At 36.5% G+C, this 24,365-nt stretch overlaps 1 protein-coding gene across 1 annotated transcript in view; it reads left to right on the top strand.

Moving 5' to 3' along the window:
• Positions 1–24,365, top strand: part of rxfp1 (relaxin/insulin-like family peptide receptor 1) — a 141,463-nt gene that overhangs the window by 96,173 nt on the left and 20,925 nt on the right. The window contains exons 4-6 of the mRNA XM_015385815.1: positions 10,534–10,639; positions 18,832–18,903; positions 19,407–19,478. Coding sequence (XP_015241301.1) covers positions 10,534–10,639; positions 18,832–18,903; positions 19,407–19,478 — 250 coding nt within the window. The remainder of the gene's footprint in view (positions 1–10,533; positions 10,640–18,831; positions 18,904–19,406; positions 19,479–24,365) is intronic.

Raw genomic sequence — 24,365 nt, 5'->3', positions numbered from 1 at the left:
TCAAAGAATTCTTATGTATTTCTTTTTAAAACTTTTCATATTTTATTATAACAAGAGAACTATTGCTGTTAATCTCAACCAAAATGTGTTCCATATCTACAATGTCATCAGGAAATTAATGTTATAAGTATATTTTATCTAAGATAAAAATCTGTCAATCAAAAATAGGGTCTTTCAGACTTGTCATATTAAAACTAAACTCTTAGACGTCTCATCACACTGTAATATTGTCTTTCTGTTACATTGTCAGATCTATTTGTTTTCTACTCACCTGAAAAGCAACCTCATATTTTCCTTTTTGCTTGACACAAAAATTCTTACAAGGTTCACTATGAACTTTTACCATGTATTTTGATGTAGAAGGTGAACATTGAGTGCTTCTAAAATGACTTAGGACATTTCATATGTTTGCATGCTCCTACAGTCCATCTCTAAGGTACACAATTTCAGTTACTTCGCATTACTATCAAATCAGCCATTTATGTGGCATCAATTTAGCACATTTAGATATCAGATCACTTGTCAATGCAAGCATCAGAAGAACGATATGGGTTCTAAATGAATTTAAATGTGATATATTAGTGGTGACTAGATGGGCTGATACAAATATTGTAGAAAGTACTGGTCTGATAGGATTTTTAGAGAACCATTTCTCAGGTTTACACAGGACACTCTAAAACAAGAAAATAAAAAGTGAGCATCAACAGCGAGAAAGGATATGACTTTTTGGTTTTAGAGATAAAAAAATGGGTAGATTGGTTTAAGATGAAAGAAAGACAGTTTGATCTGAAATATGCCTCAAGACAGAACAGATAAGCTGGTGAGCAACCGTACAAATGATTACCATGCCACCCATGTCAGGAAAAGCAGGAAACCAAGGTTACAATTTATCTTGTTGCACTAGTCTTGATTTCAGGTGTGATAAGGTCATAAACAAATCAGTCCAATGCATGGATCAGTTGGCATGGGAAGGTGGTCTATTTGGTGTGGGGTGAGTATTAGTTTAAGGCTCGAGACCGCTTGAGTCCTGTTCCTGATCACGTTACTCCCTTTATCACCACTGTCTACTCATCTTTTAATGGCTTCTTCCAGGAGGATTATTCTTTTCTTCAGCAGCACCTTTTATAATTCTAATCCACCTCACTAGTTGGATTAAAGCCATGCTTCTACTGTGTATCCTTGAACCCAAGTCGGCCTTGGCAGATGGCCGCTCACACTGAGCCTGGTTCTGCTGGAGGTTTCTTTCTGTTAAAGGGAGTTTTTCCTCTCCACTGTTGCTACAAGCATGCTTGGTGTGAGTGATTGCCTTGGAGTTAATGAGTCAATGCAACCAACAGGTTTTCCTTAGATAAAAAAAACTTTGAACCAATCTGAGTGTATGATCTGGTTGAATTATTTCTGTAAAGTGCCTTGAGGTGACATGTTGTGAATTGGCGATATACAAATAAACTGAATTGAGTTGAATAGAACAATGACCTTGTACATGTGCATGTACACATGTATTTTCAGATGGAAAATGTGAAAGAAAACTTTGATAGTTTGTTTTCATGTTGCACTTTTGTGAAAAGTTGATTCATACCAATTTTCCTTCTAATCTCTCTTGTGTGGCAACACACAGATGCTGTGCCACCAAAATAGCAGTGCTCATGAAAGATGGCGTCAACCTTGTTTAGGTCCTAGAGACCAATTTAAATATAAAAAAAATATATATGATTGCACATTTATGAATAATCATTGATGGCAACTGTAGGAACCTCATTTCATAAGTTTCATATATTTTAATACTGATATAAGTTAATTAAGATGTACTTTGTTTGTAGGGGGAGATACAGCTTAAAACTTGAACAAATAACAACCATGTTTCACTACAAACAAAGAAAATTTAACACATTTTTTATTTTGCACAGCGAGGACAGATAGTTTGAAAGAGTGATGAAGGAAGTGCTCTTTGTTAAAAGGTAAAAGACATCACTAAACAGAGGTTGGAGGTTGTCGTTTCAGCATCCAATAATTTTTATCATAGAGTTCTTTCCAAAAACATGACACAAGCAAACTCCTCCTTAGTCAAATGGCCTGACACAACCCATCAACAACAAAAGCCACCCAGCAGGATGGCGAGTGGGTATTTCTTTTTGCATCTGACTTGGAATGTGCTTAGGAGGATGCACATCCATCCTGCTTAAAAACATCAACACTCTGTGTAAGCACACTGAACTGGAAAGACTCCCAGAAAACCTTTTGTTCTGGAAAAACTAAACAAAAGTCTAGTTGTCAACAATTTAAGCCTGTTTTATGTTTGGCATGATGTGGATAACTGAGAATTTACATAGGCAAACAGTTTGAATATTGTAGCATCACACAATGAGCTAGTTTATATATCTTAGGCATTTCTAAACTTTACATTTATGAATTTTAAGTGTGCCTTAAATTCACATTTCCTCTTCTTTCTTCATTATTGAGTCATTTTCTTTTCTCTCACTCAACCAGCTGAGTTTTGTCTTGTAAGGACTGTCTGTAGTTCCACCGCCGGGCTCTAAAAGTCCTTTGCTTAAACAGTTTAACCTTCTAGCTCTGTATTATGGGAGAGGGTGAGTCTGATATTGTTTACCTAGAGGTGGGTAGTAACTAGTTACGGTACATGTACTCAATTACAATACTTGAGTAACATTTTGAAAAAAAATACTTTTAGTAGTTTTACAGTTCTGTACTTTTTAATTTTGAGCAAAAATATATTAAAGTATCATTATGTTTACTTGAGTAAAATTTCTGGCCACTTAATCCATTTGAGTCATTTGTTTTAATATTAACAACAAGCTTGTTTTAAACAAATTTCTTTCTTCTTTTTGTAATCGAGGCTTGCCATCTGCTGAGTCTACCGTGTGATTTGGAGACTGAGTGAGAATACAGTAAAGAGTATACTGCTATTTAACTTATTCTATATACTGCAACTATTTAATAACTGAAAAAATATTAAAGCAGTTTTTATGATCATGGTTAGTGGCCTAGTTACTCTGTACTTGAGCAGCCTTTTTACCAAATATTTTTTTATTCTTACTTGAGTAATTTCTTTATAATGGCTACTTTTTAGTTCAGTACAGATGTGATATAGTCCTGGGGCATGCAGGTGATGCAGTGGTTAGCACACACTACCCATGCACGGAGGCCTTAGTCCTCGACACGGCGCCGACCTGGGTTCGAATCCGGACTGTGGTCCTTTGACGCATGTCTCTCCCCCTCTCTCATAACCCCTTCCTGTAAGCCTACTGTCCAAAAAACACAAGCTACTAGTGCCTTAACCACCCCCCCCGAAAAATAAGAATAGACAAAAAATAATTTGTTTAAGTTGTGAAGAAGTCCTGCGTTTACTTAAAATATTTGGGTTCTCTACCATCCTCTGTGTGTACCTTAAGGACGTACAGTATTTTTTCTGTTTTCTTCACAGGTATAAACAAAGATAACTGTATTGATAAAGTGGGCAGCAGCTAACCTTCTGAGAATGCCAGGTCTTGTAAATTGTTAGTCTAGTTATCATGCTCTTATGGAAGAATGCTACTGATCCTGGTGATTTGTTTTCCAAATGGCGAACATTCAGAACCAAGCCTGGCTTGTTTTTGTACAGTTCATCTCTTTTCTCTTTTGCACAGTCCATTTTTCAAGTAGTTTGTGTATTTTTTCCACTGCTATAGAGCCCTATACAGTACATTTGTGAATCTTGGCATGTGTGTGTGCATATCTTGTGTGGATGTTTGAGTTGTCCTGTGCATGTTTGGATCATATATTTATCTGTGTATCCTGAGACACTTAGCTGCATAGTTTCCATTCATCCTAGATAGTAAAGATAAACACAAAACTAGAACTTGTATTATGTTCTTATCTATTCTGTTTTATTTTTAGAATCATTGTGAGTTAGATTGATCTGTCTAAATAGAGTAGAACTAATTGCAGCGTTCTACTTTTAGTTTATCATAATGTAACAGTGAATAATATGTATCGCCATCTGAAATTGAAAACTCTGTTTAACCATGCTTGGTTGTTCATTTACTTCTTTCTTTATTGTGTGTGTTTTTTTTTTTGTGAAACTAGGAAATAATTGGCTGCTTTCCACTGTTGGCAGATGCTCCACTGCATAGTGAGGATTTGTGGCCATCAGCTGTTTATCTCCAAAATTCAACTCATTTATTGCCAGCAAAAGATTCCCCAGCTGCTGTAACCACAATTATGAAATAAACAGCTGTAATCTCTAATCTTCTAGCATAAACGGACCTTCAGCCATAATTGCCTACACTTATGTTGACCAGGCCACCGGCTCGTTTGACAGTGATAAAGTTATTGCATTTATTTTTCACATATTTAAGATTGGACTCAATGTTAGGCTTAAATGCCACTTGATTTAAAAGAACAAATTTAAATGCTTCTTTTAAACTATACCACTCATTAAATATACTCTATGATTGCATACAAACTGTTTTTGTGGTAACTGTTTTAGGATCTAACTTGTTAATGTTAGTGAAAGTTTTTACATCAGTAATGTTAGTAGGATTAATCTCTCTCCTTTGTAAATTACTGTAGCAGATTCAGAGTGTGGTTAGAAAATCACAGACCTTTATCCTGTTTGAAATTCACCACAGGTTTTTTTTTTTTAACATCCCTTAATGGGGAACCTATGTTTTTTCTGACTATTGCTTTTGATTGTGAATACTAATTGCCATTGCTGAAGATCAGTGTAATGAAGAAACTAAAACCATGGGTCATTTCAAATCTTCTTGCATATAATGTTTGTTTGATTCTTTCTTTGCTTAATTCAAATAAATAACAACAACCTGTTTTTTAAACAGTTAAAAAAATTCCAATAACTATCATTATAGCCCTTAAACAAATAGTGTATCAGTCTGGTTGGGCACACAGTTATCGTTGTGAAGGAGTGGCACCTGGTGTGGTCTTCTGCTGTTTTAGGTTCAGTGTGTTTGGGTTCAGAGATGCTTTTCTGCATACCGTACCTTAGTTGCAACCAATGGTTTTTGGAGTTAGTGTTGCCTTTCCATCAGCTCAAACCAGAATGCTCTTTCTCCTCTGATCTCTATCATCAACAAGGGATTTGTGCTGACACAATTGCAGCTCACCGGATATTTATTAGATAATTTCTCTTTTTTGGACCATTCTCTCTAAACCCTAGAGACGGTTGTGCATTGAAATCCCAGTAGGTCAGCAGTTTCTGAAATGCAAAGACCTTCCATCTAGCACTAACAACCATGCCCAATTCAAAGTCACTTCAATCCCCTTTTCTTCGCTGTTCTGATGCTTGGTTTGACCTGCAGCAGATCGTCTTGACCAAGTCTACATGCCCAAATATTCTGAATTGCTTCCATGTGATTGGCTGACTAGAAATTTGAGTTAACAAGTAATTAGGATATAATAAAGTGGCTGAGTGTGTATGTGTGAAAAATACATCAGACAATAGTTTGATTCTCTTGTCTTTCAGCTTTTCCCTTTCAGTTGTCACCACAGCAAGTCATCTTTTTCCATCTTAATCCATCAATGAATGGGAAAAATTTCACTTTTAGAGTGGTCTACCCAAAGCCCAGAACTAAATCTTAGATATTTATACAATTCAATTCAATTTATTTATATAGCGCCAATTCACAACACATGTCATCTCAAGGCACTTTGCAGTTCAACCAGATCATACAGTCAAATTAATTCAAAGTTTTCTATCTAAGGAAAACCAGTTGATTGCATCGACTCATTGACTCAAATACAATCCCTCACACTGAGCATGCTTGTAGCAACAGTGGAGAGGAAAAACTCCCTTTTAACAGGAAGAAACCTCCAGCAGAACCAGGCTCAGTGTGAGCGGCCATCTGCTGAGGCCAACTGGGGTTCAAAGAGACAGAAGCAGAGATACGAAAAGCAGCTGTAAAAGGCGGCCCCGTCCAGGAAACACACAGCCAGGCAGACGAGCTCCGAGCCAGCTCCCATGTTAGAGGATGAAGAGAGCACATCCAGCCAGTCACGGTCAGAGAAACAGGACTACACTGGAAAACAGGCCGATCTATAGCATCTATACGCTTAATGCAGAGTACAGTGAACAAGAGACATGCCCCCTATGTTAATAGATTAGGTGAACTTTGAATGGTCAAGTTAACAGAGTACAGACAGAGAACACTAAATAGTTTAATGCAATCAATAAATGCTTTAACAAAGGTTTAGTTTAAGGGTGTGATCTCTATGTCACTATGTGTTTTTTTTTTCATAATGATTTAATTTTTAAATATTCATAAATGAATAAAAAATTGTAAATGATGTATTATGCTTTACAACAAAAACCCTTGGCATAAACATATTTAGTAAATTAAATGTCTAGACTTGAATGTCAATTTATATATGTATTCATATATGAATTTATGATGATGCTTAAAAAATATGAAAAACAATAGAATATTTCAAATATGTACAATAAATTAATGGTATATGAATTAAATGGATTCTTAAAAAAAATTTGATTTATGCCAAAATGTTTTTTTTTTTTTTTGCAGTTGTTTCAGGATTTTATCTGATAGTAGCAGCTCTAATTGTTATAGGTGCTCAGTGTCATAAGAAGGAGATTTTTTATTTGCTTCAATAAAGTAGCTTTTTGTATTCAAAGTGCTTAATGACTAAAGTTTAAAATGTTTTGATTTCTTTGCTATATTGTGATAGTATTGTGTTGTCAACCCCTGACTAGTCCGTTTACAAAAACATTTGTGTGTTATTTCTTTATTTGCTCCTGGATTCCCTCTCTCCTCTCAGCTCTATCTTAAAATCTTGGCAATAACAATAAGAAAAACTAACCAGTGCAGCACCCTGTTATATGCAAGGAAACTGTCATCGGTTCTCTGCTCCAGGGCTGTTGTCTGAAAGGACAGTGTTTGTACACAGTTCACCAGAAGGACAGCATGCTTCTCTCTTTACAGCAAAGCTGCTACTGTGTGCCACATGGACTAGTGCTGCCTAAACTGGAAGTCACCGACTGTATATCAGCAATCGTGATGCTCAAAAAAGGTTAGGGGGTTCTCTGTATCTGACACTTTGGTCTTAAAGTGGACGTGTACACTTTAAGACCATATGCTGGTTCTCTGTCAGGATGTTTTTAATCAACTTGCACATAGAAACTCCACTTCACATGAATGTTCAGAATGAGGAACCTGGGATGGTGGTGCAGCTGACAGAATGATCAAAAGCGCTGTTTTCTGCTAGAAACTAAAAATGAACATCACAAAGGAATCTAAATGTATAGAAATAGGATGGATTTAGTTTTTTTAAATCCTTTTACTTCCCACTTCATGTTTTATTACATCTTTCCTTATGTGGATCTGCTGTATTTTTAACATTCATTGCTTTGACAATTTTTCGCACAGATTTTTTCGAAGCACCTCTATTCAGGCTTAATTTCTTCACATGTTGATGTTTAAAAAAAGGTGAATCTTGGCTGCCTCTACATCCATCTACTCTGTCATGGTACCACAATCTGAGCATGTGAGAAGCTTTTGTCTGCATTATCGGTGAACATTTGGACTGTTCCAGCTTATTTCCTTGAAAAGGCATGTTGTATAATCATAGCATTATGGAAACAAATGTCCACAGTGTTTTTTACAAAGCTTAAAATAAACATGATTATACAATCAGATTGTGTTATAGAACTACACTGAGATAGTGTTGTTTCTTTTTTTTGTTTTGTTTATTTTTTTGTTCAAAAAGGAAGTGTTGACTCTTTATTCATTTTAAAGCGTAGGCTCATTTTTTTTTTATATTTACAGCTCATTAGCTATTTCTTTTGTTTTTCAAATGGAAGCTTCGGCTTCTTCTAGACCTTAAGGCAGTGAGAATAAGGAATATAAATAGATGTTTTTTTTTTATTCAAAGCACATTTGCAGCCCCTATATTTTAATTCAAAGGCATTTGTTTATGGCTAACAGGTGGTGTTAGTTACCTTTCTCATTATTCTGTCTGACAGTTTTACAATCTGTTTATTTTTCTGCTTTAACTCAAACTTGAGATAGCGATTCTGTTCAGGACCCATTCCTAATCTTTTCATCAATGCATATAGCATAATGATATTCAGCAACAACACATTTAAGATGCAGTTGCAAAAATATTGCAATCTTTTTTCCCTTCTTAAGCCTGAGCACCCAGCAATAACCTGCCAGGTGTAAAGCTGCACTATATTTATAGCCAACTGGCAACATGCTGTGAAATAGCTATTTTAAAATCATCAACCAGCGATAACTGTTGCAAAAAATATATATCTTCTGACATGCACTTTCTCTGTTTATTATTTAAAGGAATGCAACTGACATGTTTTTCTTTAAATTAGCATTTTTCATGTAAGATTATTTATCCAATTAGAAATAACTTGTGCTGTCATAGTTGCATGCAGGGGGTTTAAAACATGATGGAAATTCTTCATATGCACATTTAGTCTGAAGGTGATTAAAATTGGCCTTTTCTAACAATCTGGTGAAAAATGGTAGTTTGGAGACTGGCTTATACTTGGAAAGAACGTTGAGGCCTCTTTTTAATTATTGGCTGCACAACCATGTTTGAATGCAGCTAAACGGCAAAGAGGTTTTTAATATGTGTAAGATACTAGACCCAGTGATGTGAATGGTCTCCTGAAAAAAAAAAACAATGAAAAAATATATCAATCAGAAAACTAAAAGAACTTATATTTGGGAAAATTTTCTTTAAACAATATAAGACACAGGCAACTCAAACGGGTGGAAAAACAGAAGAACACAGAAGGTTAATCTAAAGCAGGTTGAGGATTGGAGGACCTTTGTTCTGCAACTTTTTCAGTGGAATAAAAAGGAAGGAAGCTAAGACACAGGTTAAAAGAAGCTACCATGCAAACAGTGACACAAGATTAAATAACAGAATTAAAGCTATTAAAAGAAGCTTGAGGTTTATTCCTATTTGCAGAGATCAGTTTTAATAAGAAGTCAGATCTGGCAGCCTTTACAGCCCCCTGATATCTGGAATAACAGTCATTTAGGATTCCTGAAGACATGGGCGTAAGGTTTGCATAGGGACCATAGGGACATGTCCCTACCAAAATTTTGGACCAACCTACTTGTCCCTATCAACAATTACATGTGAATAAAATGTTTTTAATGTACAATACAGCGTTGTTGCAGGAGTAAAGGAGTTCTGGATGGAGAATATTGACAGACGAAAACATGTTTTATCTAAAATGCTATATTTTTTTATTTTTTTTTTTACAATTTGGTATAATTCATGCTATAAGTGGGTCGCTTTGTGAGCTAAAGGCATATTTTAGAGTCTCTATACTCCAGTTAACGATTAATTGATTACTAAATTTGTTGACATTATTTCAATAATTGATTAATCCAATGAATTGTTTCAGCCCTAAATAAAATACATGAAATGGGTTAAACAGAGTAACTACAACCTAGATGTACAACTTGTAGAGTGAGGTTAATATATTAAATGCACAGTATCAGCAGTTCCTCTTCTAGCTCCAGGGCACATGTAAATACAAGGCATTTATTTGGCGCCCCTTGAGTCGATTATTTTGCTTTGTTTCATGATACAGAGAGCAAAAGAGTGGGTTTTACCTCTATTTACCTCTGCACAATTCTATATCTTTAAAATAAAAAAAGTATAAATCCACATATAACAGACATATTTAGACTATATTCTGTTAAATAGGCACAGATTTACCTACTGTCTTAGTCGCTGGTTATTTCCAATGCAAATCTTCTCAAAGTGGAAAAAATTCCTAATTCCTCATTCATAAGAACCAGTTAAGCTTCAGTCATTGATAAACAGCATCTAGTGTGTGTAGTCCTTATAAAATTTGTATAAATGTAGCAGGAAATGCTGCTTTTCTCTTTAAACAAAATACACCCTGATTTTCCCGTCAAGCATAAAAAAACGAGCATGCATATTTTTGCATAGGACCAATGACATCAGACCAATAGTGTCCCTACCAAAGTTGAAATCAAACCTACATCCTAGCCTGAAGACACCTGGAGTTTGTCCTTCTATCACCTTCTCACTGCACAATAGTTGTCCCGTCATTTATTTAACGCTGATCTATTATATTTTTCTGCCTCATTTTATTTGGAGCAACTGAGTTGTGGATACTAGAACACGTATCAAAAATATTAACCAGTTTCTAATTATTACTTTCATAAATGCTGCCTAAAAAAAAACATCTTCTGGGTTAAATATGACTCACTTTATGTCTTATTTTTATGTAAAAATATGCTTTTCATGAGAAAACTTTTTAAGGTTCTGTAATGTCTTCTATACCTACGGTGTCAAGTTTAATTTGTTAGTAAAAGTCTTTAACTTCTTAATTATGTAATATTTTTTTAAGTCTTCCTAATATTGTTTCTCCACCTGGTGGTTTAATTGTGAATCTTTCATTCTTCAGCAGGTTGTCATTTCTACTAACAGCTCTGTCCATAACTGTGCAGGATGACCATTTGATTGACATGTCCTCTCATGTCCTTTTCCTGCCTCCTCTCTCAGTGCTGGGCCCCATTCCTGAGCGCTGCCTGTGCCGAGATCTGGAGCTGTACTGTGACCATGCTCAGCTTGGAGAAATCCCTGTTGTGGCAATAAATGTCACTGAGATGTGAGTAGAAAATCACCCCTTAAGTTTGAGGGGTGTTTTTATTTTATTTATTTTTTTTAGCAGTTTTATAAAGATCAAGCAATACACAGCAAGTCATTCATCAAAAGCTTTCACTGTCATATTTTAGTGGAAATGTTGTCATAGATGTCTGCCCTCAGAGAATTCATGGGGTGTTAGAAAGTTAGGGCGTGTCATAGCTGTAGCAACTTACTACAAAGGAACAAAACAGCTTTACCTTGACAAATGTGTTCACTTTTTCTACTGTTTAATAAAATGACTTGTAACCGAGTCTTCGAGATAAACATTTGCATATGTTATTTTATTTTCTTCCTCATTGTTTGTCAAAGAAAGTGTATTTTACTAGCCTGGTCCGACAGACTAATACAACATAAACACAAAACATCCGTTTGGAAAAGAGGTGGTAGAGCTTGATTTCAAAGGTTGGGAATAACAGGGTTACCGTCATCAGGTTATAACCAATCAGATAACTTCAGATGTGATGCAAAAACTGCAAGCGACACGCTCAATTTCTGTAGGGCTTCATAAAAACATTGCTCTGTTACACTCAGCATCTTGCTGTTACGCAATCAGAAAAGCAGAAAAGAGCTGAGAGTGACACATCGTAAATTCTCACCTCCAACGTTGTGATTGGTCGGGCCAAATATTGCTAGGCTGAAATACGTTTAAAGGTATAGTGGAGGATCTTTTTTTTCCGGGTCGATCACCAAAATATGTGGTCCTCCTAATTGTCAATCATTCTGGTGATATGTTTACGTAAGGCCGTCCTACGTTGCTAGGTAGCTTTCTTTTCCTGTGCATGCGCAATTTTAGGTGTATTTGTGTTGTGAGCGACAGTTTCAGCCAGTCACTGAAGCGTGCATTTCTCACCACGTTTCTTTGAAAATTGGCAATGAGCGTTGCAAACAGCAATTTCTAGTATTGTACAGACCTTGGTTCACTTTATGCAGAGGATGTTCATGCAGGGTCTAAACACAAGTTGGTTCATTTTGCTAATTAAAAAATAAATCTTTATTTATTTGATTTCAATCTTAATGCAATTAAAAGTTTTTTATTTATACTCCAATTTCAAATTTTTTTAATATGAAAATAAATCATCCCTGACTTCTCGACAGGGAACTGACTTTATATTATCCTGTGCAGCTGCCTTATTAAACTGCATGTGATATGAAATGTCTAAGAGTGAATTTTGAGACATATAGAGGACCCAGTTGGGGCCATGAAGATTGTTCAAAAAAAATTTTTTTATGGAAATTAAAAAAACATTATTTAAAACTGACAAAAACACAACAAAAAGAACAGTTTTCAAAGGGAAAGTATTTTTAAAACAGGAAAAAAGGGAATTGAAACTGAAAAGAAACTTTTAGAACAACTTTTTAGGCTCAAGATTCCTTTGTTTCCCTGCCTTGTCTTTAAAGCATCGATGACAGTTTATGTTTATGTGACTGTTTTAGATAATTAATATGCTTCCCATTTTTTCTCCTTTTTTTCTGTTTTTCCTTTCCTGTTCTACTTACATTGCAGTGTCCATATAATCTGTAAAACTCCCTTCATAATTATAATAAAGCAATTTATATGCATGAAACAAGCGGAACACTATAGCAATAGCCCCACTGCTCCACTTGTGAAAGTAAAATCTGTTGGGCTCTTTTTGGCATCAAGACAATTATTCTTATTGCCACATTGCCAGACAGGACACTTAAAAAAAAAAAACATAAAAAATGCAGGTGGACAAAATATATTTTAGAGATAAAGAAAATAATAAAGATAAATCAGGAAGAAGTCTGCATGTGTGAGTGCTGCGCAAAACTGAGATAAAGTTATTGAAGAAGTCTAAGATGGAGAAAAACCCCATAAAATATAAATAAATGATGAGGCAGCTATTTTTGCACATAAATGCAGTGCAGAAGATCAATACATTTTAAAATAGTTTCTTTCTGTCATCACAATCCCCAAAGACCAAAATCCTATAGGTAAACACTACAATCTATTATGAGAAGCCTGAAAAGTTGAAGTGGACATTTATTTTGTTTCTGTCAAAGCTCTCTAACGGTCCCAGCCCAGCGTTTCAATTAGGTTAAGGTCAGAGGCTTGACGAGGTCACATTTTCAGACATGATTTTAAAATTGCTGCTGTTTTTTTAAGGTCATTTTCCTGTTTGTGACCCAGTTTGAGCCTGAGCTCCAGTTGACAGACAGACATCAGATTTGACCCGAGAATATTTTGGTATACAGGGGGGCTTCATGACGACAGCAGTGTCCAGATACTGTGGCTGCAAAACAAGCTCAAATCATTTTTAGTCCCCAGTCATGGCTGACCATTCCTGCCAGGTGTGTTGCTTATGCTTTTCTCCAGATGTGAAGCTCTACTTAACAGCCAAATGTCTCTACTTTCATTTATTCTGGCTTTGTTTCCCCATATAACAATACAGTTTAGAATATCCTACTTTTTGGGATAGAAAACAGTCGAAAAAAAATTGTAACGTAGAACAAAAAATCGGCATGTTTTTTAAACAACTTTCTGCAATTTTAAGTCCAAATTGGAGATGGGTATTTTTATGTGGCCCCTCTTCAGTGACTACCTCTTAGAAAAAATTAAAAACAAAGCTACAGTAGTCACCTTATTGGGAAACAAAGTTTAGCTGTGTAAAATGTAATAGTCATATATATCCAGCTGTTATCTCAAGGCCTTAGAGGTTCGTTAGAAAATTATGACCACGGCAGACGGGATACAAAGAAAGTTTGGATTAGAAAATAAATGCATATACAAAGCCTGTTAACATATGACAGAGTTACCTAGTGCTAGCAAATATCGCTGCACAGTTCGTAACAACTGCAAACCTACTTGGACACAGTCATCCGCCTAAAGGTAAAAGACTGGCCAAGCAAAGTCTTAATCAGAATGTCAATTGAGACTCTGAACTTGCTGCATTTGCTACTTATGGACCCACAAATATTTGCAAAAAAGTGCCAAACAAGGTAAAGAAGCCTTGAATTTTGACACAAACCAAAGGCGAGATAGCAAAGATTGGAAAAAAGGTGTTGATGGTGGTCAGAAAAGACCTAAGTCTTTTAGCCCTGCAAATGAACACTGAGTAACACCTTGAACATGCAGCAGAAGATTGTAGAGAGAGAATCATGCTTTTCTTTAGCTGAGAAAGATGAAAAAGCAGAGAAGCTTTTCAAGGTTGATGGAAAATGGTGTACATTCTGCATGTGGTAAATAAAGGAAATAAAATCATGGGACAAATCTAATTTCAGTGAGATTTTATTTTAAAAAGTATCAATGCAAAGGGGCAGAACACTGAATTCATGCCGTGTTTTTCAGTTTTGCATTTATGAACAAAGCAAAGACAACACTCTTAGCTCTGATCTCTGTCCACTAGACCTACATTTGTGATCAAAGTAATAATAGCCTTTTAAAGGAGTGAGTAAGCCACAAAGCCTCCCCAAAATAGCTATGATTGCCACACAAAAATGTGTGAAAGAACGTTCCCATTTTGTTGTCATCTATCCATGAAACCTGAAGCATAAAAAGGAAATGAAAATGTTGGAAAATACAGTTTATTAACTCTAACATTACAATAGGAATTTTAAATGAAAACGTGGCCTGTTGGACCATTCCTCTATAAGCTAGTCCATTTGTTCTCATGCTAACTGTAAGTAGGTTACCTTATTAACAGTAGGACTTTGGTGGCTTATTTCTGACAGCTTGGCTTTATGTTTGCATCTTCTCATCATTAAAGAATATTATGATAACTTTAAACCTTACTAGATCACAATGGAACTCATCATTAAATTTTAATAATAATTTTAGCTGAGAATTCCCTTTTTATCAAATATATGTTGCATTTTGAATAATGTATTTGAAAATATTCTAGAAAAAAATGCACTTATTGCATAATCTTTAATAACTGATACCTTTGTCCTTAAATAAGTGCCACTTGTTTGACCCCGGATGTGTCATAGAAAGAGTTCACTAATTGAACTTTGTATAGCTGTTATTTGGAACATGCTCCTCTTATATTTCACAATTCCATCATATATACTCAGCTTCATAAATGTGATGTTTGTCAGATCTGCTGATGTTCTATGCTCAACACACCCACTGGAAAATGTGTATTGAAGTATAACTGCTGTCAAATACAGTAATTGATCTGTTTGCTCTGTTGGACTGTGCTTATTTTGAAAAAGTTGTGAATCCACAGATTTTTGTTTGGGCTATTTTGAGCAGGTTAAGGATGCAATTTTCTCTTTTCAACCTTTGTTAGTTTTTTTTTTTTTAATAGCTGAGTCTGTATCTTCAGGATGTGAGGGGCTCTCATACTGGCCTTGTCACACATTTAACAGATGTTGAATGCAGCCAAGAGCAACAGAGCGTATGTCTTGGTCCACGTAGCAAAATGCCATGCAGAGCAAGTATTTTTGCAGGAAAGGGCAGAAATGTAGGAATATCTCAGCTGGGCTGAAGCTCAAAGCTGGCAAACAGGCAGTTCTTTTATTCGTTCTTTTTTTGTGCAGGCGACATTGTAGTGGAAATCTTTTGTATAGACTAGTATGGTAACAGAAATACTTTTGTGTTGGAAAATTAAAAAGATAAAACATACAGTATCAAGTGTGAATTCCTATTCTGTAGTGCTTCAAGATATAGGTATGTTAATTCCGTCCATAACAGAAGCATGTCTGTTGATGTTCTTTGTGCAAAAACCATTAAGATAATGTGTTAGAGTGTCATTTTCAAGTGTCATTTTCAAATTTGCTTTCAATTTTGAACAAGGGGACCAAAGAACATTGGGTTCTAATTTCCCCAAAGTCTATTAACCTACCACCTCCAAGAGCCCGGTATAACTGCAAGTAACGAAATGACAATTTAATCATGTTTTAATCCGTTAAAAGCTCTGAAGGCAACAAAAGAATGAACTGGAGGATATCAAGTCTCTGAATAAAGCTGAGTTTATAAGGTATCTCAGCCTCATTCCTTGTGTGCATTGTTTACGGAGTTATGGGCTTCTCACTGCTAAACAAGTGTAAAAAAGATGTAAGAGTTCATTATTTATTAGTCTGTTTGTGCTTGTGTGTGAAAAATCATTTTTTAATGTCTGCTTGCCTGAGGTATTACCCTAGCCTATTCAAAGGGCATATGTATACTTTAAAAGAAGGGGGGCCTTTGTGCCAAGAATGTGAAATGAACATTGTCTCTTTTTTAAATGGATATACAAAAAAAAATCCTTTCATATTAATCCTTTTTAACGCAAGGATAATTTTAATCTCAGTTTGAATAGTTATTGGAATTATGTTTTGCATTTTGCAGAAGGTCATATAGGAGACCCATCAAACATGTATTGGAAGGTACTCTAATCTCTAATCAGATGAGACTGCGAATTGCTTTTTCTCTTACAACAAAGCAGAAAACTAAACAGCTATACCCCATATTACCTATGTAATCTAAGAAAATGTACTGCTTCTTATTCCCTGTGTTCGGATCATCAGAATCTGTTAATTGTTCCACTCACCAGATTAAAGACAAAGGATGGCCGAACCTTTCAGTCCACAGCACCAACGCTGTGAGACAGTTTGCTTGACACTGTGGGACCTTTTAAAAGCTATCAAGAACTTTGTATTGAAAGGGGTCTTTTGTTTATTTGATTTCTTATTGTGTTATATATTGTCATTTTCTTCTTTTTATTAGTTGTTTTTATTGTTGTTTCAGTGGTTTTCTGTAAGCAAAGTGCTGGTTTTGTCAATAAAGGGCACTTAATTAATTAATCCGCTGTACTTACTCACTTAAGAACTTACTTAACTGAGACAGAGCTCCACCCACTAATCTCTATTTATTCACTGGATTGCTGATAGGCCGTTGGTAGTACAGGGTAGACTGAAGTCACCAGCCGCCATATTGGTACTCCCTACTTAGACTGGTCGCAATGTAAACAATATATGTGCAGCAGCATCAAACAATGTTTATTTTCTCATTTTCAGGGGGGGCTTAAGACTAAAAATAAATCCATCACAAAGACATTAAAGTGATGCTAAATTGATTATGTACATGTATTATACATGTATTAATTACGTTGCTATGTTAATTAAATATTACATATGATTTCAAGATTGTATATCAAGACTGAATTACATGTACATGTCTCATGCATGCACATTTGCAAATTGTGCATGCATGATGACTTATACTTTTATGCTGTGTCAGTGCATTAGCCTTTAAATCTGACATAGATGTACAATAGAGCTAAATTAGTGAATCGATTTAATAACTCCGCAGAGCTTCAGTTTCTACACTAGCAAATTCACATAATTGGCAAAATAACAGGCAACATCAAATTCATACTTTTATTTTTTTCATCATAGTTGCTACAAGATTCTGACAATTTGCATATACTATACATGCAAGTATGTATTCACAAACACACACATACAGTATCCAGTGATTGAATACCTTTATAACATAACTTGCACATTTAGTGTAAATTCACATTCAAATATACATAGACATTTTTTTTGTCAATATAACATGCAATATGACACATGACTCTTTCAAATGGAAAATATGCCAAACACTAGAAAAATGACAGCATTATCCATTTAATCAAAAATTACCACATTGACATGCCACAGTGAATTACTTTCCATTTACTCTACTTTTGATTTTCAAACCTTAGCCACAGTTTCGAAGCTAACTTGGTCAATGTCTTCAAATCGGTCCGAGATAGCCAGACTAATGTTATGATAAATACTGTACTATAGGATACATCGGCGTATATATCGATTATCGTCCAAAGGGCCTTGTTTCATACATTTTACCAGGGCAGGAGAAACAAATGACTGGGAGATGCGGGCAGACCTAAAGAAGCAGATCAAATTCCCTGAGGAGATAGCCCACACTAGCCTGAGACCAGACATTGTTCTGTGGTCTAAAGGTACCAAGCAGGTGGTGCTCATCGAGCTGATTATCCCCTGGGAAGAGAGGATGGAGGAGGCCTATGAGCGTAAGCTCAATAAATACCAAGCCCTCATCCTAGAGAGTCAGCAAAATGGATGGAAGACCTGGAAGACCTCCCCAGTGGAGGTGGGCTGCAGAGGCTTTGCTGGATGGTCACTTTGGAGAGCCCTTGGACTACTGGGAATTGAAGGGCTGGCCAGGAAGAGGCTTGTAGCCAACGCCACTAAGCGGGCTGAGGAGGCATCTCGCTGGATTTGGATGCAGCGCGAGGTGCGCTGGCAGAACCAAAGCACTGAGTAAACGAAGAACTGAATATAGAGTTGGGTGGCATTCAGTAGGGGTAGGTCCAGGACGCTGGATGTGCCGTTGAGCCCCTCCGAGGTGTCATGGGCTTAAATCAACGAAATATCAGTGAAGGGGGGTGCCCATTTGACAACCTGCTGAACCTACCCAACTCCTATTCCAGTCACAGAGACCTAGTGGTGCCTTGAGGGAAGGAGAGAGAGAGAGCAATGCCACTGGCCCACAGATGGTGCAGGGGCAAGTACCTGTAAAGGTGGGCCAGTTGCGATATCCCTTATCATATTTTGCATATTCTTGGTTAATATATCCACTAACCTTTGAAACGTCTTCCCAGAGCCAGCAAAGTGCTTGTTTTTGCAGCTAAATGCTACACATGTAGGCATTTTTATGGTGTGTCCCAGTGAGAGTGGGGAGTACCAAGATGGCGGCAGATGACTTCACTTTTTCGGGCTATTAACAACCCAATGAATAAATAGAGATCAGTGGCTTCACCTAGAAACAGCACAATGTTAGAATGGCCCAAAGTCCAAAGTCAAATTCAACCTGTGGTAAAATGTCAACACAGTGGCTCACAGATGTTTTCCATCAAAACTGACTAAGCTTTGGCTGTTTAGCAAAGTAGATCAACATTTTGTTTATCTTGCTGTGCAAATCTGAAAGAGATGTACTTCAGATTTGAATGGCAACAAATGCTGGTTCTTTAAAGCAATAATCAAAAAGGGAGTAATCTATTTAATAACAAATGTGCCCTATTTTTATGTTCAAAACGTCAAAATCATGTTTTATTTTCCTGCCACTTTGCTTTGAGTTGGTATGTCTGATGAAGGCCCTGCAGAATATGCTGGAATTTGTGGTCTATAAAGTTGGCTGCAAAATAACCTATTTCTGTAATGTAACCATAATTCCTGCATTTCTCATAGGTCTTTGCAAAAGAACAGACTTCAGAGACTGAAAGCAAAAGGATTCTTCATCTACCAAAGCCTTCAGAAGTTGTGAGTTTTTATGATCTGTTTTGTCTTTCTCCGTCATTTTCTATGTGCAGAAGATACAACAAAAGACTCAGAGGACCATAGGGCCTGCTGGCAATGAAGCTTTATGTACAGAAGCTGACTTTTGTTATTTATCAAGCTTGTACAGCGTCCCTGAAGATGTCAGAGCGAGGACAGGTCTGATTCTTTGCCAGATTCAGTTTGGCTGCTTTGGACGGTTGGCCCTCTGTTGGTTTAAACAGATTGTTTATTATTCAGTATTTACATGTACCACATACTCAGACACAGCTGTTGGTTGGAAAATTAACTATAGTGCTGAAAATCACCATAACATTGTATTTGTAACACTTGGTTTTGACATGTTACCCTTGGATTTAGACCTTCCTTTATAGATTTAGAATTCCTTCACTCTACAAGCACAAGCAAATTTTGGTTTTGCAATGCTGTCTGTTTTTGTTTCCTCATTAATTCATCACCCTCAAGATGCTCGTGTGCTTCTTTTGTAGATATCTACAGCACAACAATATTCAAGATGTGAGTCCCGATGCTTTCAGAGGGCTTCAGAATTTAACAAGGCTGTGAGTAAAGCAGATTTGTTTTAGTCCCAAGACAATCAAGCCTGTTTTTTTTTTCTTTCTGTTTTTGTTTTTGAGCCACATGAACACGAGGACCTGATCAGAGCTCCTGTATAATTTTATATTAGGATTTGAACCTGGCCCATCCATTGTAGGGAGTTTTTAAGGGTATTAAACATATTTTTATTCAGTTAGGTCCTTGGAATACCCATTGAGGGAAAGATCTAACCCCCAATTTCAGCTATGTCAGTGTATAGCCAGTATATTATGCAGTAGCCAGTATATTAAAGCACAAATCTAGAAAAAGGAAGCAAATAAAAATTATCATAAAACAATTTGATTTAATAAGAATATTTATTCAAAACAGAGACAGAGGAATAAATAATGTCGGTTTAAAAGGTTTGTTGAAGAATATCCTTGATGTAAGACGCATAATTAACAGAGTACCTCTACGGTAAGTCATGGCTGTATACAGGTGAAACTGTTGTAGGATGACTTTGTTTCTAACTAGATAAACCCTCTGAATATAGATTGGCTCTTACAGCGCAATTAAACCTTAAAAATTGAACCTCTAGATGGGTGCATCACATGTCTCAGTGGTAAAGCAGCCATTCCAATCCTCTGCTCAGCTGTCCTGGGTTTAATGTTTAACTCCAGGCTGGTTGATGCATGCAATCCCATTTTCCTTTTACCCTTGTCAGATCACTGATGTATAAAACCAACAGCTCCACTAATAAAGAAAAAAAATGAGTTAGACTTTTATCTAGCACAGTTAGTCATTTGCCACTGGTGAATTAGAGTCTGGATCAACACTGAGTGCTTTTTGTTCTTATTTTGTTTTGTGTTTTTTAGTTTTTTTTTTTAGTTTTTTGGTTGGTTGGTTGTTTTTTTTTACTGATGTTCAGGTGGGAGATTAAAAAAGAAGTATAACTATTTTCGGTTCTGATCATGTAACCCTGTGTCCTCTGAAGCAAGGTTTGCTTACAAACATTTTAAACAAATCAGAACATAATAGTTATTTTTTTTACCTTTTTTGTTTGACTGTAGAAGTTTTATATGTCTACCTTTAACTTTTCACCTTCAAAAAGCTTTTGTGGTTTGAAAAAGGCCTTCACAGAAGTGAGGTAGGAACTGAACAGTCCAGGTAGAGCTGGAACGAATTGCTGTAACGAGTATAGGTCCAGGATGTCAACATCTGAATTGGTGCAGAACATTCTTTTCTAGTGTCTGTAGATGAATGAGCAGAGCCGACATGTGGGCAGCAACACAGGCTGGTTTTCCCAGAGATAAGGAGACGAGTAAGGGAGGAGCAAAGCTAGTGGATGTTCAAAGGCGAAAAACTGAGCTCACAGGCTGAGGCCTGAGGCAGATGCAGAGCAGGGAATAACTCTGGTAAACAACAGAGATTAGCAATCAGGTAATCCCTCAAGTGAAAATGGTCCAACTGTTTCAGACCATACTGACTATATAGTATACTGCAGGAGTTGATTGGTTATTCTTTTCAGATCAGAAGTTGTTTGCTGGATGTTAGGATTATGTTTATTTTTGTTTATCTCTTTAGATTTTTCTTTGATGTCACAAAAGGATGTTTGTTGAGAAAAATAAAAACACATAAACTAAGTAGGTCATAAACCAAAGCATGCCTTTCAGCAGTGTCACTCTATAGAGTGATGCAAGATAAACACCAATATGAATGGAGGGTGCAAATCAAGAAAGAACCTCCTGCTTCCAATTCATCACCTTTCATGAGTAAAAAATTAGTAGCTTCCTGTTTCCACAAACATTTTGATTATTCTGAACTTATTCGGGTAGGTAACACTCGGTACCCATGAAAAAGCTCTATGACTAAAGCCCTTGTGACATTTAGACGGCATTTGCCTGATGTCCTAACCCAGAATCTCCTAAAATGCTGGCATGTGCACAGCCTAGCTTATGCATAACGCATGGCAGCATAATGCCGAGATGCTTGTGCATCATTTCATGGGCATTACGAAGCATCACTTAAAGCTGCTCCCCTCAGGAGCAGCGATGAGCCCGGAAGAGCCTGGTAAGCATAAAAAGATGTTGTTGATAGCGGTATTAACCTAGCTGCTGTTTACCACCCGTGGTCGGGGCCATGGGCGTGAACGCAGGGGGGATCCATCACACTCACCTTCTCGCTCAGCCTATGATGGGGATGCAGACTGGAGGAGTACAGATGCTTTCCTCCTGTGAACCCCCTTTTATACCATAACGCAGCCAATATGCCATTATACAGTAGTTATAAGTTAGAAAACACGTTCAGCGGTCGTCTGGAACACGTCAAATACGTTGATATGCCTTGGAGATAAGTTCTTGATAAGTCAGGCATAAGTTATACACAAGTTACTCATAGGTTTTAGATACGTTAGACTTAACATATGTCAATGATCATATAACTTACCTATAATTTATGGTCCATGGATGACATACCCTGGCATACGAAATTCAAAATACTTGCCGCATGATGACGTGTGTCAGCATGTTCATAGCTTATACAAAATGTACCCACAAGTTATTGAACGTATGCCAGCGTTTTTGCCAAATTTTTCATATATATGAAAAAAAAGATATATACATATATATATATATATATATATATATATATATATATATATATATATATATATATATATATATATATATTAGTGGTGGGCCATTATCAGCGTTAATGTGCTGCTTTAAACAAAATATCCACGTTACTCTATTCTCAAAGTTAGGCTTGGAGCTGAGTCTACATTGATGAAGACTTTCTCCTTAATATTGTAGCGTGTTTGCCAGCAGTTAGTAACTCACACTAAATCCAAGGTCCAGCAACGATGCTCTTTTTTTATGCAATGCAAAATACCAGGAAATGCTTGTTCCCGTATATTCAACTGGTGAAACGTCTCAGTGAACACAGAGGCGTCCCCGTCCCTTCCGCAGACACTCTGCTGCAGCTCTTCCAAACTGTAGGTGACTACAGACAGTGCCGCAGACAGAGGCCTCTGATTGCTTAAATCTACATCTGCTCTACACTATGCGTATCTCCCGTTTGGTACCTTACCGGCTTGTTTTGTTTATTTGACTCATGAAGTTGGACTAGAAGAACGCGGTGTGCGAGAACGCTGGGACTCTTTTCCACCTGTATCCCTGCTCTTTTTGGCCCTCATGTCCTTCCGTTGTTGGAAAAAACTTGATTTTCCCCTTTTGTGAAGTAACATAGCGCAGACCACGCTTCAATATTGAGCATAAATCAAAAATGTCTGCATCATACCTGCGTCAAGCTCACTGCGACACACTGCTGCGGGAGTATAACCAGCCCTTTAGAGCTGCAACCTCCAGAACATAATGTTAGCTTAGTATGAACAGACTACCAACATAAACAACCCTCTTTAACCTCTCAAAACATTTACAAATAATAATTCAGAATGCATGAAAATTACACTGGTAAAATGTTTACCAATATAGACATGTTAGACATCGTTGGAAAGCTTAGATTCTCCACAATTCAACAACCTAGTTCATTTTATGGACACAGTGAGCACCAATGCACAATTATAGCAGATAAGGCAGCATGTCAAAATGCACCATGACAAAGCAGCCACAACAAGCAGGCAAGCTCATCTTTATAACTGCTGTTCAAAAAATACCTATTTTCGAGAATGAAAAAAATAACTTTAAATCTTGTTTAAACTGATGCAGCTTGGGTGTTTTACTCACCCAATTTTCATGTATATATTCGGAAACTAGAGGGGGATTACCTTTCAAATAATGTATCACACATGAAATTCAAGCTTACAGTTCCTGAGTTATTTGCTTTTCCATTTGGGTATGAGAATTTCCTAAAATGAGGTTGATATTTAGAGGTTAACACAAAACTAGGATAAAATGGTGATGTTTTCCCCATCTTGACATTACCCAGCAGCCCTTGCTGCTACTCCAGCCTCACAGGACATTAAAATGACTGCCTGAGTGACTGGTGGAAAAAGGAGAAATAGAGCCATGACCTAGTATGTAGGCTGTCAGTTCAGAATTTGCGTTTATGTGAATAAACAGTTATTAAACACAAATATATTTTATTGAATATTATTTTTTTCATCACCAGTTATCATTGTAGAAAAGCCTTTTCAAGCAGTCTGTGATGCACTTTGGAAAACAACAGATGAGTTCCTGGTCTAATGCGCCACTTGGCTTGAGAAACCTGTTCCAAGGCTTACTTTTATTTATTTACTTATTATTTAGGTAGCACACACATGTCAACCTTATCTTATTTTATTTTTATATCTTATTTGTACCTACAATCTTCTTTTTCTCTCTTCTGTAAACATTAATTAATAATAAAGTAATTGTTATTCTGATTCAAATGAGCCATTTTAATCTAGATTAATTCCAATCTAGATAAAAAAAAGTTATCTATGCTATATCCACATGTATATCCACTGATATATATATATACATACTACCGTTCAAAAGTTTGTGGTCACCCAAACAATTTTGTGTTTTCCTGAAAAGTCACACTTATTCACCACCATACATTGTGAAATTAATAGAAAATATAGTCAAGACATTGACAAGGTTAGAAATAATGATTTTTATTTGAAATAAGACTTTTTTTTTTACATCAAACTTAGCTTTCGTCAAAGAATCCTCCATTTGCAGCAATTACAGCATTGCAGACCTTTGGCATTCTAGCTGTTAGTTTGTTGAGGTAATCTGGAGAAATTGCACCCAACGCTTCCCGAAGCAGCTCCCACATGTTGGATTGGTTGGATGGGCACTTCTTGCGTACCATACGGTCAAGCTGCTCACACAACTGCTCAATGGGATTCAGATCTGATGACTGCACTGGCCACTCCATTACCGATAGAATACCAGCTGCCTGCTTCTGCT

Source organism: Cyprinodon variegatus, unplaced genomic scaffold (genome assembly GCF_000732505.1).
Source record: "Cyprinodon variegatus isolate N-32 unplaced genomic scaffold, C_variegatus-1.0 Scaffold349, whole genome shotgun sequence".
NCBI classification, from domain to species: domain Eukaryota; kingdom Metazoa; phylum Chordata; class Actinopteri; order Cyprinodontiformes; family Cyprinodontidae; genus Cyprinodon; species Cyprinodon variegatus.
This window is presented reverse-complemented; position numbering and strand designations above follow the sequence as displayed.